We start from the raw sequence: 20,722 nt of genomic DNA on the forward strand, positions 1-20,722 counted from the left end.
GTTCTGGTTGGTTCCAGAGGGTTGGACCAGACACACTAAATGAACCATCACCAATTTTTCTCTTACTCCAGGGGATGACAAGGCGAGTAATATCAAGCTCAGAGCGAAGTCCATTCCTAGGTGGAATGTAGTCAGTAAGGTAACGATGTAGTCAGTGAGATATATCGGTGATAGTCCATTTAGCACTTTGAATACGTGAAGAATAATTTTAAAACGAATCCGTTTATCAACCGGTAACCAGCGAAGCGAGTTTAACAAAGGAGATGTAGAATGACGGCGCGGAACTTGGTAAACTATGCGAGCAGCCCGATTTTGTACGCGCTGTAGACGAGCAAGATCTTTTACGTTGCATCCAAACAGGAGTGCATTGCCATAGTCAAGTTTAGATAAAATAAGTGCCCGCATACCATTTGAGGAAGCATCATGATCTATGAATCTGCGTATCTTAGCCAAGTTCCACAGTAAGAAATTAATTGATTTGCACATGGATGTGATTTGATTAGACATAGTCATAGCAGCATCAAAAATGATACCCAGATTTTTAATGGTGGGGGATGGAACAATATCAGCGCAACCAATTTGTATTGTGATCTCAGACAATCTGGTGATATGTTATATTTCGAAGCAGCAATAAAAAATTCTGTCTTAGAGTCATTCAGTTTTAGCATGTTGTTCAATAGCCAAACACGAAGCTCCTCGACACAAGATGTTATTTTGAAAATTGCGCACGCTGCATCCCCTGGTACCTTAGGATTGAAAACCATGTAGGCCTATATCTGAACATCATCAGCATAAATATGAAAATTTAGCCCATGACGACGAATTATGGAAGCTACATATTGTGCATACATGGTAAAAACCCTGGGGCCAATTATAGACCCTTGTGGAACACCGCAATTTAAAACAAATTTATCAGACATTATGCCAGCAAATAGAAACTCTGAAATGACGATTGGTTATATAAGACTGGAACCATTTTAGGGCTGTGCCTTTGATACCAAAGCCATGTTCTAAACGATGAAGCAGGATATCATGGTCAATGGTATCAAAGGCAGCAGAGAGGTCAAGCATAATCAGGAAGGCAGCCATATCATCATCAAGGGCAAGTGTGATATCATTCTTAACTTTGAGCAATGCCGTTTCAGTGCTATGCTTAGTTTTGTAAGCAGACTGATATACTTCTTCAAGATCGTTTGCCTGCATGTGCTCATTTACTTGGACGATGGCTGCCTTCTCAATTATCTTACCCATAAAAGCTATATTTGAAACAGGCCTGTAATTCTTAAATTCATTCCAGTCCAAAGTGATCTTTTTAAGGACTGGAGTCACAATAGCCTGCTTTAAATAATCAGGAAATACACCACAAGTGATAGAAGTATTTACAATCTGGGTAATTCTTGGTAAAACAACATCAATATTTTCTTTAACATGTTTAAGTAACCATGTTGGTAAGCAATCCATATGACACGATTTGTTGGTACAAACCATAATGATATTACGGACTTCCTTTTGCGTAAGCTTTCTAAAGCAAACTAAGTCATTCTGAATAACAACATCATATCATCAGTACAATAGAAATTACTATCAACATTACTATCAGAACTAATACTGGCTCTTATGTTGTCAACCTTCTCAGTAAATAAGTGACCAAACTTATTACTCAGCACATCAGGGGTGTATAATGTAGGCAAGATTCTAACACTTTGATTTAAAAGAACACCTATTATCTGGAAGGTTTCTTTAGCCCCTGCTCCAAGCAACTTTTCATTATAATACTGTTTCTTTGAAGCCTCCACCACTTTGATGTAATGAACGTGTTGTTTTCTGTACGCATCTCTATCCACATCTTGTTTACTTTTCATCCACTTTCTTTCGAGCCTACGTTGCTCTAATTTTGTTTCTTTTTCTATCTTTCCTTTTTTTTAGAGAGAGGTGGACCTATGACCGGATGAATCAGTAAGGGTGATATTTGCTCTATTTTTTGTCTTGTTGCTTTGATTTTTCTTTTGAAATACATGTACTGGTGTGTTGTTAATATGGAACGAAATTGGACGAGTGACGTGTACAGTAGTAACCCACATATTAAAGCAATAATGTGTGACTTGCATAAAGAATAGATTCCTATTTAAATGTTTGTTTTCACTGATCACATTATCCACTTTTAATTTCGAGCCAAACAAATGAGGTTTCATTCCAGCGACTATAATGCGTGCAATACGCTCGCCGATCGTAGTATCGCTCGATGTGTGTACATATCCATGGGACATGAGGGCGTCGCTGTGAAGCAAATCACACATGGTTTTATGCGTGAATACGATTAATGGTTGTATAGGAAGCTAGGCGTATTTAGAACGGCTGCGTTACTTTTTGTGAGGTTTTTAGATAATAAATCTTTGCGCAAGGAACGCTTTGATTCATATAATTTATCATCTTAATTATTCTAATTTCAGAATACAAACGTTGTTTTCATACAGTTCTTCAGGAGGAGCGGCTCCCGGACAATCATTTCATATTAACATGATTAAGTACAGTAAAATACAGTGATGACCAAACTTTTCGATACGATTACGATTTGAAATAATATGTTATATTTGTTATTTTTTAGGAGCTATGTAATAATTATCTGTCCCGCTCTCCGCCTGCCAAGTATTTCATTATTGGGATCCTAATTTGCAAACCTATTGGTCTAAAGCAAGGATATTGGGCATATTTGAAAGTTTCCGTGCTATTTTCCAAAGAATTTTGAATCGCTTTCCCCTTATGTTGAAAGGTTTCTAAAAGTGTTGCTATAATAAAATATGATAATGCTAATTTAATGCTGCGGAAGCCAGATTACCGTTTAGAAATAGCCGATATAATAGGGATATGAATATAGCGTATTGTACATCATAATCTATTCATGTCTACCTTGTTAAATTGAAAATGAAGACTGAGAAGATGGTTAAATATATGTGTAAAACTCTAGAGGGCCCACGAAAGATTATGGTAATCTAATATTTTAATTCATATAATTAAGGGGTGGGGTATGAACCTTTGGACAGTATTTATTGTGGGATATTAGAGCACATCAGACATATCGAATGGCATTCTGAATACAAAGAATGTCCTTTTGATATCAAATAATTTTGATTTTTTGAAATTCACAATGTAATACACATTTTATGGCAAAAGATTAAAAATTGATATTTTTGATATTTAAAAGTACTCGAAGTAAACTTTATAAATCCGATAATATGTACTTAAAGTGTATGTAGGTGGGATGAAAAGCCGACGATCAATTGAAAATTTTGACCTTTCGTATTGAAGATATGGATTTTTTCCCTAAAATAAATAGGTCCTTTTGGGAAAAAAATCCACATCTTCAATATGAAAGGTCAAAATTTTCAATTGATCGTCGGCTTTTCCTCCCAACTACATACACTTTAAGAATATATCATTAGATACTTCGAGGACTGTTATATATCAAAAATGTGAAAAATATCAGCTTTTAATAATTTGTCATAAAATTTGTATTATATCGTGAATTTCAAAAAATGAAAATTATTTGATATCAGAAAGACATTCTTCGTATTCAGATTGCAATTCGATATGTCTGATGTGCTCTCATGTCCCACAACAAATACTGTCGAAACGCTCTTTCCAGATCCCTTAACGTTGGGCCGCAATATAAAAGTAAGGGACATATGTCGAGTGGATCCGGTGAACCTATTTGGAAAAATCATTCTAGGGAAATCAGGCTAGTCGAATTAAAGCATGGCGTAAGATGGTGTGCGATCAATTCACGTTCAAAAATGACTTATAAAATGTCTACCATTACAATAAATTTATGTGTAAAATTTAGTTAAAGATTACTTAAAAGTAATACGTTGATTGGTAATTAAGAAAATAAAACACATACGCTGGTTGGTAATTAAGGAAATAGAACGCATATTATATAGTGTGTGACTCGTTTATATCTCTACATAATCGGTATATACTTGGGTAATTGCGTCGTTCTGCGAGATCTGGTTAGTAAGTTACCAGTGTACTTCGGTTGTACAGGGTGAGTAAAAAAAAGTGCAATAGAACAAAGAATCGATATTTATGTAAGAACCAAGTTGAATTTTCCCATTATTGAAAGTTTTTTTTATAAATGCCACACTCAATAGTCACCTTCTGTGAAAAAATGGAGTGACCCGCTAGTACCGTTTAATTTTTATGAGTCCTTTTGCTGCGATACCCAATTTCATTATTTGATAACGAGGTACCATGTATTTTAAATGAGAGCACACAATGCACGATAAAGGCACCAGCTCTGAAACTGACTTTAATTTAAATAAGGTTGATTTTTGCGTTACTTTACTTTCTTTTTTATGTTCAAAGAAGCTTTCTAACTTTAAGTCCTCATACCTCACTCGACTCCAACTCCAGTTTTTTTTTTCCAATATGTCCAACTTACTGGATATTTTGTAATTCACTCCACTTCAATTTGCGCGCATTTTATTTCGACATTTAAAAAACAAATTTATATGATTTTGAAAGAGAATAAACATCTTTAAAGTAAGGGGAAAATTAATATAACAACAAATAATGTTTCTTCTCCTTAAACAAGACCAATAACAATAACACTTTGGGTGCTCCATTTTATTTCAATGCCAATAAGGTTAAGAAAATGGAAGTTGTTTCAAATATACCTTACACAGAGTGGGCTGACATTCAAATTTTGGATGTCTCTTGGACAGACATTAAAATTGGGTAGCGTTATAAAATGTATCATAAAACAAAACGGTAAATGCTAATTCCTTGATTGTTTCACACAAGATCACTAATGAATATGCTATTTATAAAAATGTTTTAAAACCTAAAAGGTTCAACACGGTTCTTAAATAAAAATGGATTCATTTTACATGCGAAATCAAAATTGTGTACAACTCTATGGAGTAGGCAAACCTAAGTGATGTGTTGAAGCCATCGAGACCCCAAGCCAATATCTTTCAGAAATGTTGTCCAAGGACATATCTTCAACATACCTGAAGTTGATGGTGGGGCAAAATGTCTGACATTGGTTTTCAGGGGTCAAAATGTGCAAAAAATGTACAATTGGGGTTTTGCATGGGTAATATCTCAGCTAAAAGTATTCTAATAGGCTCAATAATAACCAAAAACAGTCTGACGCACGCACAAACTTTGGACCTCAGTGTGTGAGCTCATCGTTCTGGTCAAATTGGCAAATTATAATGAAAGACAAAGATAAAAAGACTAGTTTGCGTCTGACGTCACTGTCAATCAAATTCTCTACGATCCTTGATTGGCTAATAGCGCGTATAAGGAAGGTCGATTCATCTGACTGGTGCCGATCGGAGAAAAGGAATAGCAGTGAATGGCGACAAATTCGAAAAATTACGTACTCTTACAAGACAAAAAGCAACTTTTCTGGCATTGTTGACATGGTCCCTTCACCAAAGAAAGTTTCCTAGTATAAAGACCTAACTTTTGAGATGGTTTGTATGTTTAAAGGTGCAAAATTAACAATAAGGCGCCCGGTTTTACCGCCGAGTTCAGCAACTCATATCATCACAACAAACCGTGGTCGGAGTTTGTTTGACAGATGACGTCAGACGCAAACTAGTCTTTTTATCTTTGTCTTTCATTATAGGATATGGCTCTAATCCGACACACCGCTAATCAAACAACACCAAATTCCCTATACTTTCAGGCGCGTCAGTCGAAAATGGAAAATATTGCACCGTATGGGACGGTAGCAGTGCACTTCATACCGTAAAACCTCGTTTACAAGCATATAGTGTGTTTTTGATGAAAGCTAAATTAAAACGAGACAGCCGCATATATGCCAATACTATAGATTGGTCTTACAATAGTACTTGTTTGTATATGTTTGTATCGGTAATTAATTTGCCCAAACTCAGTAATATTATAATTTTATCGATGGATGACGTCTTTTAGCTTTCATCAAAGTACCCTATATGCTTGTTAGAGTGCTGGAAATAACAAGCATTCACTACAAAATTAAAGATTTTTTTTTTTCTGTAAAGATTTTTTTTTATTCGATCTTTATTTTCGAAGATCAATATTTGACAAGATCTGATCCGATCAGATCAAAGTCGGCATTAATGAAATTGAGATGAAGACAAAACTAATAATAATAACTAATTTAGTAATAACTCAACTTGCAAAATTTTTGGACTTTGGTCTCGTTGGATAAGACCGGGTCATATAATCCTGGGTATTGCTATTCAAGAGTACTGTAATAGGGTTATACCTTCACGTAAGCATTATCATAAATTCTAATGCTTGGTTTTAGGGTTTAGGGTTAAAGTTTCTGGTTTGAATTGAGGTTAGGGTTGATATTAGGGTAAGGGTTATGGTCAGGATTAGGATTAGGGTTAGTGCTAAATATTTAATGATGCTTCCATGAAGGTAACACCAGTAAAATGCAAGTTAAATTGACAATGTGAAGAGTAACGTGTCATAATGTTTATAATTATACGGAATATCACGTGTTTCTCAATAACTGCTGCATTATACATTGAAGTATATTGTGACCAGTGAGTTTATCTTGACTCATTGTCTGCAACAAAATTGCAGAATGATATTCATTGTCGACATGAGATGGCTGACTCTAGAAAACAAAATAACCAAAAACAAAACCAAAAAAAGAAACCACATAAACAAACAAGACAAAATAACAACATCAACAACAACAACAACAACAACAACAACAACATAGGCGCAGTGATTTATAGTGCTACACCTGATTAGGCATTCATCTACAATCCTCATCAACATCACGGCTGTGTTTATAATCTTGTAAGAACACCATCCTGTATTCTATATAGAATAAACAATGTTATCAACATACTGGTGTACTCCAGATAGACAGAACGACCAGGGTCTCATGTTTACTACAATTTAATACTATACCTGTATATTGCGGGGACTTTTACACCTACCTTTGGATTTGGTGCATAAACATTAAGATGCAGACAATCCTCACTAATATTGAAAGGCTCCGTAGTCGTTTGTATTGTGATGTGCCCTGAGTAATTTAATTTGATGATTTATCTTTGTTTACAAAGTTACATGAGTGATGACATTTTAGGGGAATTCCCCTCTCAAATTGAGCAAAACAAGTTGAATCATATCTAATTTGGAATATTTGGAAACCCCCTTCAGATTGTAAAGAGATGACATCATATATGGGATTCCCCTCAGGAAGTGATGTAATGGGATATCCCCTCAGGAAGTGATGTCATGTGAAAGGTTAATGTTATAATTAAGACTTTGGAATTTCCCAGATTGAGCATAATGTGAAGGTAGTAAATGGCCCATAATAGAATGGGGTTTTTCCCATGCTTGATATATAAGAAATGTAAACACAATTATTGACACAGTTGATAGTGTTGATCTGGGCTATGCTTACAGTCCAATTCCTTGAAAGAAAGGAAATTACAAACCAGAATTAATTTATGTAGTCAAAGTACTACTATTTACCAGTGTTGTCGGAGAAGATAAGAATACGTCAAAGAACGTTATTCTTCCAAGAAAGGAAATATATTCTTCTGTCGACTTGCTGAAGTCTGGTATTTTGATTCAACGCAACTGTCAAAATAAGTGGGGACAACTGCATCGCAGTCCTGCTTCCTGAAGATATTGTGTGAAAGGTGGAAATAGCACCAAGTTTGGAGAAAGCAGCGCAAGGAGTTAAATTTGGAGAACTGCGCAAGGAGTTTAGCATAGGAGAACGGCGCAAGGAGTTTAGCATAGGAGAACGGCGCAAGGAGTTTAGCATAGGAGGACGGCGCAAGGAGTTTATAGTTAGGTGAAAAAGTTCAAAAGTTCACTTTGGTGACCACTCTCTGGCTAGTAAGGTTTCACGATTGATTCGACTTCTATGGACCATTTAGAAAAAAATAGCCACCATGTCCCTCATCAAAATCCGGCATTTTCGCTAGAGTCAAAATCCAAAATGTAAGCCACCACCATTTTGAAAATTTAAGTTTTGAACCAGAGCACCTATAATCATGCACAAAGACACTTTTTCGGATATGTCGAGTACGAGGATTCCGATTCTGACATTAGTTTGACATTACGGCATCATTTTCACCCAGAAATCCAAGATGGTGGCCGGCACCATCTTGAAAAATTTAGTTTTGAACAAGAGGACCTTAAATCGTGTACAAAGACACTTTTTTGGATAAGTCGACCACAAGGATGTCAAATTTGACATTACTTTGACATTACGAACTCATATTTACCCAGAAATCCAAGATGGTGGCCGCCGGCGCCATCTTGAAAAAAATAAGTTTTGAACCAGATTACCTAAAATCGTGTACAAAGACACTTTTTCCGGTAAGTCGACCCCAAGAAATCCGAATCTGACTTTAATTTGACGTTACAAAATAATTTTTGCCAAGAAATCCAAGATGGCCCCCATTTGGTCTGGGGTTTATATGCCTTATCTGGGTTTAGACTGCGATATGCTAAGGTTAAGGCATCTTAGCCACAGGTAAGTGAACGTAAACCCAGGATAAGGCCGTCTAAACCACAGATAAGGCGCCTTATCCCTAGATAAGGGATGTAAACCCAAGATAAGGCAGTTGAAACCCCATATAAGAGACATGAACCCCAGATAAGGCGGAAATGACACATTTATGCATCTGCTTTCATTCAAAAATCACATTTACGCTCTACCAAATGGGGGCCATCTTGGATTTCTTGGCAAAAATTATTTTGTAACGTCAAATTAATGTCAGATTCGGATTTCTTGGGGTCGACTTACCGGAAAAAGTGTCTTTGTACACGATTTTAGGTAATCTGTTCAAAACTTATTTTTTTCAAGATGCCGGCGGCCACCATCTTGGATTTCTGGGTAAATATGAGTTCGTAATGTCAAAGTAATGTCAAATTTGAAATCCTTGTGGTCGACTTATCCAAAAAAGTGTCTTTGTACACGATTTAAGGTCCTCTTGTTCAAAACTAAATTTTTCAAGATGGTACCGGCCACCATCTTGGATTCTAGGTGAAAATGATGCCGTAATGTCAAACTAATGTCAGAATCGGAATCCTTGTACTCGACATATCCGAAAAAGTGTCTTTGTGCATGATTATAGGTGCTCTGGTTCAAAACTTAAATTTTCAAAATGGTGGTGGCGGCCATTTTGGATTTTAGCCTCTAGCGAAAAATGCCGGGATTTTCGCGAGGGACATGGTGGCTATTTTTTTTCTAAATGGTCCATAGAAGTCGAATCAATCGTCAAACCTTACTAGCCAGAGAGTGGTCACCAAAGTGAACTTTTTCCCCTAACTATTAGTATAGGAGAATTGCGCAAGGAGTTGTAAACGTGTTTGGAGAACACCATTTTCGTGTAAGGATTTTATACGCAAGGAGTTATCAATGCAAGTGTACAAAGGACTTCGCTGATTGTCGCAGGACAAGTGAATAGGGATATATTACATCAGCCGTCCAGAACATTGCAAGAACTTTATGATCACCAAGAAGAAGAATGCTGGCTAAGTACAAAATAGATAAAGAGTGATTATATTTGATTAATGTATATGTGCATTTGTAGTCATTATATTGTACCAAACGAAACTTGCTTTCAATTAAAGACTTAGATTTTGTTAGCTTAAACGAACAGTGTATTTGTGTTGTGCATTCGTGTGAGTTCGGGGTAAAAGGTGATTTTGGCCTTGAGTCAAGTACGACTCGTAACAAAATTGGGGGCTTGTCGTCCGGGAAGTACACTGTAAAAAAGTTGACATTAATATACTGAGTCTTGAAAGTGAAAGTACAGTATGGCAGAGTTCAAAGCAGAAGAGTTTCTTGAAACTATAAATTGGGAGAAGTTTGATGAGTTGAAGAAGCCTGATTTATTGGCATTTGCCAAACATTATGACTTGAAAGTAAAGCAAGCTACAAGAAAGCAAATAATCAAAAATGCCTTGATTGATGTTTTGGTCGGGAAGACATTTTTGATGAATCCTATTTGGAAGAGAAACTTGCAGTAGAAACTGAAATTGGTGGGGACTCAGCATTTAAATTGAAAGAGTTGGAAATTCAATTAGAAATGAAGAAAATGGAAATGGACCAAAAGAAAATAGAAATGGACCAAAAAGAAAAACTGGAAATGATCAAGTTAGAGAATGAAAATAAAGAAAAACAAGAAAGGCTAGACATGGAAAACAAGAAATTAGAAATGGAAGACAAAGCACGCCACGAAAAGATGGTGCTTGAACAACAAAGATTGGCTATGGAAGAAAAGGAAAAACTAGCTAAAATTGATATGGAAGCACATTTGAAAGAAAAATAAATTGAGTTTGAACAAGAGAAGTTACCAAAACTAGGTGACAAATACTCATCAAGTTTCTCCTCAAAGTCAAAGTCAGGGTTTGATGTTACAAAGTATGTAAAGCTTGTGCCTAAATTCAAAGAGAAAGAAGTTGACGAGTACTTGCAACATTTTGAAAAGGTAGCTACAAATTTGAAATGGCCTAAAGAGCATTGGACCCTACTTTTGCAAAGTAGTTTTGTGGGGAAGGCCAGGGAGACTTACTCAGCTCTACCAATAGAGAAGTGTAATAATTATGAAGAAGTCAAACAAGCAGTCCTGAAGGCCTATGAGCTGGTGCCTGAAGCATATAGACAAAAATTCAGAGATTCAAGAAAGCAAGCAGATCAAACCCATGTAGAATTTGCTAGAGTAAAAGAACAAATGTTTGACAGGTGGCTTGGTTCAAAAGAAGTCAAAGATGATTTCGGCCAACTTAAGCAATTAGTTCTTATAGAAGAGTTCAAGAAATGTGTCCACGTTGACATTAAAACCCATTTGGATGAAAGCGCTAGCAAAATTAAGACCCTAAACGAGGCGGCGACAATGGCGGACGACTATGGCTTAACTCACAAATTGAATGCGAGTAGATTTAGTCATAACAGAAGTTATTCAAAAAGGTTCAGCCATAACCAACCTAGAGCAAATCAGGGTGGTACACAAGAAGGGAGATCTCAGTCTAATCACAGATCCTGGTCTAATTCACAGCGTAGTGCTGGTGGTAGAGGGACCCCATGGAGTTCAGGTACCAGACCAACAGGTGGGACTGAATTTAAATCCCAATTATTTTGCAATTTCTGTAAGAAACCAGGACATACAGTGACCATGTGTCGGAGCTTAAAAGCCAAACAAGATGCACAAAAACAGCAGCAAACTGCTAGTAATACTGTAGGATGTGCAGTGTCACTTGAGTCAAAGAAACAAGTCAGTCAAATCAAAAAACAAGAATTCCCACAAAAGGGAGGTGAGACAGACAAGGTGTGTGAAGAATTTGAACCATTTGTGTTAGAGGGAGTAGTATCACTTGGTGATAATGGTAGTCCAAAGCCCATTAAGATTGTGCGAGATACGTGTTGTGCACGGTCTATGATTCTGGAAGGAACTTTGCCCTTTAATGAGGATAGTTCAGCTGGTAATGCTTTGATCCAGGGTATTGGGATGGAAATACTTAATGTACCTCTCCACAAAATTAACTTGACATCTGACTTAGTTTCTGGTCCTGTAACCATAGGAGTTAGACACGAATTGCCAGTCAAAGGAGTGTCCATGTTGCTAGGAAATGACTTGGCAGGGGGGGAAGGTTTTTCCTGACCCAATAGTTACAGATAAGCCCTGTTTGCAGGATGATAGTAGTGAAGAAAAGGAGATATTTCCTGCATGTGCAGTTACACGGGCAATGAGTAAGAGGGCCTCTGTAGAAACAATTGAGGACAACCAAATTGATGACATAGGCTACAGTTTGGAAGACACATTTGTGTCAAAGTTAAATGAGAAAGAAGATAAACTTCCTTCTCCAGGGGATAAAAGACCCCTCAAAATGACACAGCCTCTGAGCATGAACAAATTGGGGAAACATTGAGAGACCCATTAAGTCATGACAAGCTAATTCTGGAGCAACAAAATGACCCAGAACTCAAAGAGATCAATCAAAGGGCATTGACCCTAGAAGAAGCAGAAGAAAATTCTGTCTGTTTTTACAAACAAGATGATGTGCTAATGAGAAAATGGCGGCCCCCTGATGCACCTGCCGATGAAGAGTGGAAGGTAGTGCACCAAATTGTGGAACAAAAGTCTACCACACTGAAGTTATTAACATAGCACATGATAGTCCCATGGCAGGGCATTTGGGTGTTAAGAAAACTCATGAAAGAATTCTGAGACATTTCTGGTGGCCCACTCTCAGAAAAGATGTTTCTGAATATTGCAAAACATGTCACATATGCCAAGTAGTAGGGAAGCCAAATCAGAAAATACCTCCTGCTCCATTAAAGCCAATTCCAGCCTTTGATGAACCATTTAGTAGGGTTATTATTGATTGTGTAGGCCCCTTACCAAAGACTAAGTCAGGTAATCAGTACCTTCTGACAATTATGTGCGCGTCAACACGCTGAAGCCATACCATTGAGAAATATTAAAGCAGTGACCATAGTGAAAGCTTTAACCAAGTTCTTCACATTTGTGGGGCTCCCCAAGTCCATACAGTCAGACCAGGGATCAAACTTTACTTCTGGAGTATTTCAGCAGGTCATGTATCAATTAGGTATAGAACAGTATACCTCAAGAATCACAAGGTGCACTAGAAAGGTTCCACCAAACATTGAAAAACATGATCAGGACATATTGTTTGGAATTTCAGAGGGACTGGGATGAGGGAGTACACTTGTTGTTGTTTGCTGCTAGGGAAGCAGTTCAGGAAACTTTAGGATTTAGTCCTTTTGAGTTAGTGTTTGGACACACAGTGCGCGGTCCCTTAAAGTTGTTGAAAGAAAAGTGGCTCAATGAGAAATCAGATATCAATTTATTGGATTATGTCTCCAATTTTAAGCATAGGCTTAACAGAGCAACTGATATCGCCAAAGAAAACTTGAAACAGGGTCAGGCCAAAATGAAACAATGGTATGATCAACATGCCAGAGAAAGAGTGTTCAAACCAGGTGACAAAGTTCTAGTATTGTTTCCAATTCCAGGACACCCATTACAAGCCAGATATCATGGCCCATGTGAGGTAGAGTCAAAAGTGGGTGAAGTAGATTATATTATCAAGACTCCTGGTAGACGCAAGAGCAGGCAGTTATGCCACATAAATATGCTCAAAGAGTATGTTGAAAGAAGTGACAGTGGCATTCCAAAACCTGTGTGTACAGTAAAACATGCTAATGTAGACAAACATGCCGATGTAGACAAAATCGCCAATGTAGACAAAAGTAAAGATGACAATTCTGATGTCACACTTGACAAGGATAAAGAGCTGGAGCACAAAGAGTATAATGTAAAATTGAACAATTCTGATGTGCTCATTAATTTGGACTCAAAGTTAGGTCATCTTTCTCAAGATCAACAAAGTCAAATTGCAAATTTGATTCACAAATTTGACAATATATTTCCTGATACGCCAAGTAGAACAAATGCTGCATTTCATGATGTAGATGTTGGTGATACAAAACCAATCAAGCAGCATCCTTACAGAGTCAGTCCATTGAAAATGGAACATCTCAAAAATGAGATCAATTACATGCTAGACAATGATATCATAGAACCAAGTAGTAGTGAATGGAGTTCACCATGCATTCTTGTTCCCAAGCCTGATGGTTTATACCGATTGGTGGCAGACATGAGAGCTGCAAATGTTCATTCAAAGACAGACTCGTACCCAATTCCAAGAATTGATGATTGCATTGACAAAATTGGGAATGCAACATTTGTTAGCAAATTTGATCTTTTGAAAGGGTACTGGCAGGTTCCACTCACAGACCGTGCCAAAGAGATTTCTGCCTTTTGTACACCATTTGGTCTTTACCAATACAAAGTTATGCCATTTGGGTTGAAAAACGCACCTGCAACATTTCAGAGAATGGTAAATCAAATTGTGGCAGACATAGAGGGATGTGAAGCGTATGTAGATGATTTGATTGTTTACAGTCAAACTTGGGAACAACACATGGAACAACTCCATCAATTGTTTAAGAAGCTGTCTGAAGTACAGTTAACAGTCAATCTGGTAAAAGTGAGTTTTGCCATGCCACAGTCACATACTTGGGATATGTTGTAGGTCAAGGTCAGGTGAAACCTATCAAAGCCAAAGTTGAAACAATTGAGCAATACCCCACACCTGTAAACAAGAAGGCACTCATGAGATTTCTAGGAATGGTTGGCTATTATAGAAAGTTCTGTCCAAACTTTTCAGAGATAGCAAGTCCTTTGACTGATTTGTTGAAGAAAGATGCAAAATTCATTTGGTCAGAACAGTGTGAAATTGCTTTTCACAAAGTCAAATCTATACTCATGAGTTCACCGGTGCTTACTGCACCTGATTTTCAGAAGCAGTTTAAGTTGACTGTTGATGCCAGTGACATAGGCTGTGGAGGTGTTGTGATGCAAGAGGGTGAAGATCAAATAGATCACCCCATTTGTTACTTTTCAAGGAAATTCAACAAGCACCAGAGAAATTACTCCACAATTGAGAAGGAGTGTCTAGCATTGCTATTAGCATTGCTACATTTTGATGTGTATTTGGGTACCACAGTGTACTATGTGCTTGTTTTCACAGATCACAATCCCTCACCTTCATCAACAGGATGAAGAACAAAAACCAAAGACTGGTGAGGTGGAGTTTGACCTTGCAAGAGTACAATCTGGACATCAAACATATTAAGGGAAAAGACAATGTAATGGCTGATGCCTTGTCCAGAATTGCATAAAAAAAACCTGACACACAAAAATTCCTTTAAAAAGGAACCTGTGTGACAAGTAGTCACTGTGTATGATGAGTTAAATACTCAAAGTTAATATTATGTTGAAGTTGATGTAAAAGAAGAAAACATTTAAGAAAGTTTTCATTACATTCAAACTTTCTTCTTTTAAGGGGGGAGGGTGTGATGTGCCCTGAGTAATTTAATTTGATGATTTATCTTTGTTTACAAAGTTACATGAGTGATGACATTTTAGGGAATTCCCCTCTCAAATTGAGCAAAACAAGTTGAATCATATCTAATTTGGAATATTTGGAAACCCCCTTCAGATTGTAAAGAGATGACATCATAATATGGGATTCCCCTCAGGAAGTGATGTAATGGGATTTCCCCTCAGGAAGTGATGTCATGTGAAAGGTTAATGTTATAATTAAGACTTAGAATAGGTTTTTTTCCCATGCTTGATATATAAGAAATGTAAACACAATTATTGACACAGTTGATAGTGTTGATCTGGGCTATGCTTACAGTCCAATTCCTTGAAAGAAAGGAAATTACAAACCAGAATTAATTTATGTAGTCAAAGTACTACTATTTACCAGTGTTGTCGGAGAAGATCTAGAATACGTCAAAGAACGTTATTCTTCCAAGAAAGGAAATATATTCTTCTGTCGACTTGCTGAAGTCTGGTATTTTGATTCAACGCAACTGTCAAAATAAGTGGGGACAACTGCATCGCAGTCCTGGTTCCTGAAGATATTGTGTGAAAGGTGGAAATAGCACCAAGTTTGGAGAAAGCAGCGCAAGGAGTTAAATTTGGAGAACTGCGCAAGGAGTTTAGCATAGGAGAACGGCGCAAGGAGTTTAGCATAGGAGAACGGCGCAAGGAGTTTAGCATAGGAGGACGGCGCAAAGAGTTTAGTATAGGAGAATTGCGCAAGGAGTTGTAAACGTGTTTGGAGAACACCATTTTCGTGTAAGGATTTTATACGCAAGGAGTTATCAATGCAAGTGTACAAAGGACTTCGCTGATTGTCGCAGGACAAGTGAATAGGGATATATTACATCAGTCGTCCAGAACATTACAAGAACTTTATGATCACCAAGAAGAAGAATGCTGGCTAAGTACAAAATAGATAAAGAGTGATTATATTTGATTAATGTATATGTGCATTTGTAGTCATTATATTGTACCAAACGAAACTTGCTTTCAATTAAAGACTTAGATTTTGTTAGCTTAAACGAACAGTGTATTTGTGTTGTGCATTCGTGTGAGTTCGGGTAAAAGGTGATTTTGGCCTTGAGTCAAGTACGACTCGTAACAGTATACATATATCTCTGTTGTAAGTAGCATTATAGACATCATCCTTACTCCATGGTTCCTTGGGTAGTGGTGCTTTAAACCGTCTCTCACCAACAGGAGGTTCCGCATATGGGATACCTAAAACACATCAATCTCTTTCTGGATACCGAGATAGTCATTCTCAAAACGAACGGTCTCTCCCAGTATCTTCCCTTGTTCTACGATTACTGTTGGTTGACTAAAGACGAAGAGAATTTGACACAGGATGCACACAATTATAACGGACGTAGTCATCGTGATTAGCTCGATTACTGTTATTTTAGTCTAAATATGTTTAACAAACGGGGTTTGCTGGATATGGTATGTAGAAAAGGCAGACGTGACATGAAGAAGATCTAAGAAGATCTGGTTGAATATTAAGAAGACCTGGTTGAATATTAAGCAGAGTGAAATCTGTTCTGGTAGTTACTAAGCATTTACAAGGACTGTACGGTTGTAGTGTGTTTACTTACTTATATGTGTGTGTTTACTTACTTATGACAACATAGATTATTTAACTAAACTACACGGTGTCCCCGAAAGAACTGTATCGTAGTAAACCTTTAATTTTACGTATTTTATTGCCCAAAACAAACAGAACTAACAAAATGATTTGATTCAGGAATGAAACAGCTATCACATACTTTTTGAATTTTGACAATTGACTGATCCGTTCTTGCAATATAAGAGCCTATTGTTATTGATAGATTTTTGAATCCATGGAACGAATTTTTTAAAAATAAGTCATTTTCGTAATTTCTTATATTTCAAGACCGGAGTTTCAAATGTCAAAATTTAAAACGTATGTAATATCTCTGATATTCTTCAACCACAGTCACTATTTAATTCTGTTTAGTCCTGGCATTAAAGTGCCCATACTTTATTTTTTCGACGATACAATTCTTTCAGAGACACCCTGTAGAGATCGAGATAATAATATACTGTATATGCCCCTCAGTGAACAACATCACTGTGATATAACAGAAACTTATGCAAGCTCTCCGATAGTTTGGAGAATTTTGAAGAATATTTGATCCAAAGCAAACCCAACACATTTATTTAAAATATTAAATTTGGCCATGGAACTTTAGTGGTCGCCATTCAAAAATAGAGTTTGCGAATTGAAGTTTTGACAATTTACTGCAACTTCAACGGCAACTTCACATATTTCTTGCTTAGATTTACTTCAACTCAAATATCTGAATGGTTACTGCACCAATAGTGTCTTGTCGCTTACATTCGACACATATATGTATCAATGGGCAATCAAAGAAGGGCATGTGAAGGCGACTGCTGCAGAATTTCCCCCTTTTGTTTAGTCAAGTGGGTTCTGGTCACACTTCAAGACAAAAAACAAATGACGTTACAATTATGCGAAATACATAAAACGCTTGTTTGGGACAATTTGTCAGCAACCAGTTTGAAAATACCTTGAAGTTTTACTTAACCATTTTTCATGCAACGAAATCGTCTTCTGTGCAAATCACAATATTACATTTGTTGTAATATCATATGGGAGAGCCCGGCTCAGTGGTTAGAACTATCGCTTCTTGTGTATGAGGTCCGGGTTCGATTCCAGGCAGTGTAAAACTTGCTTGGATATTATCCAGAAAAAGTCGCAGAGTCCATACTTTAATATCGCCTCTCCCTATGGTGCGTTTAGAGTTGTGTTAATGCACCATGAAATCATCCCGTCATTAGGAGGGGACGATCCATTGTATAAGGAACTATACATGTACATCTTGCTCGCAGTCAATTCCGAGAATATTTCAGTGTTCAAATAGACCCCATCGGAAGCTTTCTTGGTCAAACTCGAATAAAGCAAATCACGGAAAAAATCGGAATTATCATGATTCTGAAACCTTTGTGCAAATTCTAAACGCTATGAGTATAATATGTACAGTATTTGGCTATAGGTGTTGGTATTTGGCTAGGTTTGGGTGTACGCATAGATTTAGAAACTGGATCAAATCTTATTTTGGTTGACATACGCTCAGAAGTTTTAATATTCATTAATGTTACAGTAGGGAGCGCATCAAATTCAAGATATGCATGTATGTTTTTAAATGTCTTCAGGGTAATGCACCAGTTTATCTCACAAACTTTCTCACTCATAAACTCAAACCTGCTACAGGACCCATGACACGTTCTTCTTCCGATACTACTCTTCTCACCGCTCATGTCGGGAAAAATCGCATTGGAGATAAATCATTTTATGTTTCGGCACCCACACTCTGGAACAGCCTCCCAAGAACCATCAGGGAGGCATGCACACTGCCTAGTTTCAAGAAGGTGTTGAAGTCTCATTTTTATCCATCATATTGACTCTGTTTTTGTTATTGCTTTGTTTTTACGGCGCTTTGATCAAGTTGGAAAGGCGCCCTATTAAATGTTGTTTATGTATGTATTTATGTATGTATAGGTTGAGGCAAAGTAATCAATTATATTGCAAGTATATTGAGTGTTATTCCAGTTGAACGTTGCTGATTTATTAAATTGATTAAATTATAAAATCCTTTGTATTTCATTGTTAGCAACGCGATATCTGTTGTGTTTTTTTAAAATTAATTAATTTATTTCCATGAATATTTAGAGCTATTAAATAGCAGTCTTTTTCTTTTATGACATGCACATGGTCTGTTTATGCATCATTGCTAGACGTAGAAAACTTGGAGTGAGTACCAAATAAATAATTAAAGGAATCGGATTTCAACGTTTGCATAGTATTTTTTGTGGGACCTGAGAGCACATCAGACATATCGAATTGCATTCTGAACACGAAGAATGTCCTTCCGATATCAAATATTTTGATTTTCTGAAATAATATAAATGATATAATACAAAGTTTATTGCAAATTATGAACATTTGATATTTTTGATAATTAACAGTCATCGAAGTAAACTTTATAAATCTAATGATATTTACTTAACCTGCTTAAAGTGTATGTAGCTGGGATGATAAGCCGACCATCAATTGAAAATTTTAATTTTGACCTTTCATATTGAAGATCTACATTTTCCCCCCAAAAACTAATAATTGTTGGCGTTTAAAAATAATATATTTCGTCAATACGAAACGTCAAAATGTTCAAATGATGGACGGCTTTTCATCACAACTACACACGCTATAAGTACATATCATTAGATTCCCAGCAAACACAAAAACGTTTTAAAAACGTTTAAAAAAAGTTATATTTTGGCTTTTGGTTTAGGTAAAAACGTTTTAATAACATTAAAATGTCGGGTTATATACAGGTCATGATAACGTTTTAAAACGTTTAGCATGAAAAACACACTACAACAATATTTTTAAATGTTTTAAAAAAATGTTATTGTAAACTATTTTTGCAAACATTTTTGTCAAATATTGTGTCAATACTTAAATAACATTATGTTAAAATATTTGAACCCAGCAAACACAGAAATGTTATTAAAATGTTTTTTTCAAAACCGTTTAATAACATTTAAATGTCGGGTTATATAAAGGTCATGAAAACGTTTTCAAAACGTTATTGAAAATATTTTGGGCAAAAATTTTCGCAAAATATCTTTTCAACCCCAAAATAACATTCTGTTTAGAATGTTTTGTGTCAAGTTTTCAAGAATGTTTTTGGAATGTTATTAAAACGTTTTTATACCCTTTTTATAACCCGATATTTAAACGTTTTCTGCAAAACATTTTTGTTTGCTGAGCAGTAGATTATCAAAAATGTTTTTAAGGTTATGAAAACGTTTTATACTCTTAATATACCCTTTATATAACCCGACATTTAAACGTTTTCTGACAACCTTTTATAACCTTCTGCGAATGATGTCGAAAACGTTTTGTGTTTGCTGGGTTGATACAATTTAACTCGAGGAGTGTAAATTTGAAAAACACACATTTTTATTCATTTGCCATTTCAAAAACACAAATTTATTTGATATCAGAAGGCCATTCCTCGTTTTCAAAAAGCAATTCGATATGACTGATTTGCTCTCGCTATCGTCACTATCTGAACCCTTAATGTGGACAAGAATACTATATAATAATAAAAAAACGTCTTCATGTTTGAAACAAACATTTTAATGAGGAACAATGCACCTCGCTAATGTTTGAATGTGTCCATGTTTACAATTCATCTCGAGATGACAATATATTCTTGCTGCCAACTACGGCCTCATATTCATCAAAGGCATCTCTCCATTCCTCCATATCTGTGTATTTCCAAGTGTAGAACTCTTCTCTCCATTGTCGCTCTGTCTCTACAAGGTCAGCTGTAAATAAACAGACGTTCAGATAATGATAGAATTAATTATTTACTTCCATATCTTACTTTTTTCTGTATGTTATATTCATGAAAGTTATTATACACCAGGAACAAAACGAAACTCATCAGTTATAGTCATCCTTGCTGTTCAACCAAGAGCTGTAGGCATTCTTGTATTATTTGTGATATTTGTACAATGTGTGAAATAAAATACGTTTTTAACAAATATATAGTGTGAATCTGTCTGATTTTTTACCCTTTCTGATGTTTTAATAAATTTATAATTAGAAGATATCACAAAATATTGTTCATTCCACACAGTAAATGATCATTTTAAATGGTATTCATTTACTTGCCCCTCTCCCCCTGAGAAAAGCACAACCCGATAACCGT

General features: G+C 36.3%; 1 protein-coding gene across 1 annotated transcript in view; it reads right to left on the minus strand.

Annotated features, from left to right (window-relative positions):
* Positions 1-20,106: 20,106 nt before the first annotated feature.
* The window catches only part of LOC140169820 (cholinesterase-like), a 46,898-nt gene continuing 46,282 nt past the window's right edge, over positions 20,107-20,722 (minus strand). Inside the window, exon 8 of the mRNA XM_072193123.1 lies at positions 20,107-20,336. Coding sequence (XP_072049224.1) covers positions 20,191-20,336 — 146 coding nt within the window. The 3' untranslated portion in view covers positions 20,107-20,190. The remainder of the gene's footprint in view (positions 20,337-20,722) is intronic.

Source organism: Amphiura filiformis, chromosome 14 (genome assembly GCF_039555335.1).
Source record: "Amphiura filiformis chromosome 14, Afil_fr2py, whole genome shotgun sequence".
NCBI classification, from domain to species: Eukaryota; Metazoa; Echinodermata; class Ophiuroidea; order Amphilepidida; family Amphiuridae; genus Amphiura; species Amphiura filiformis.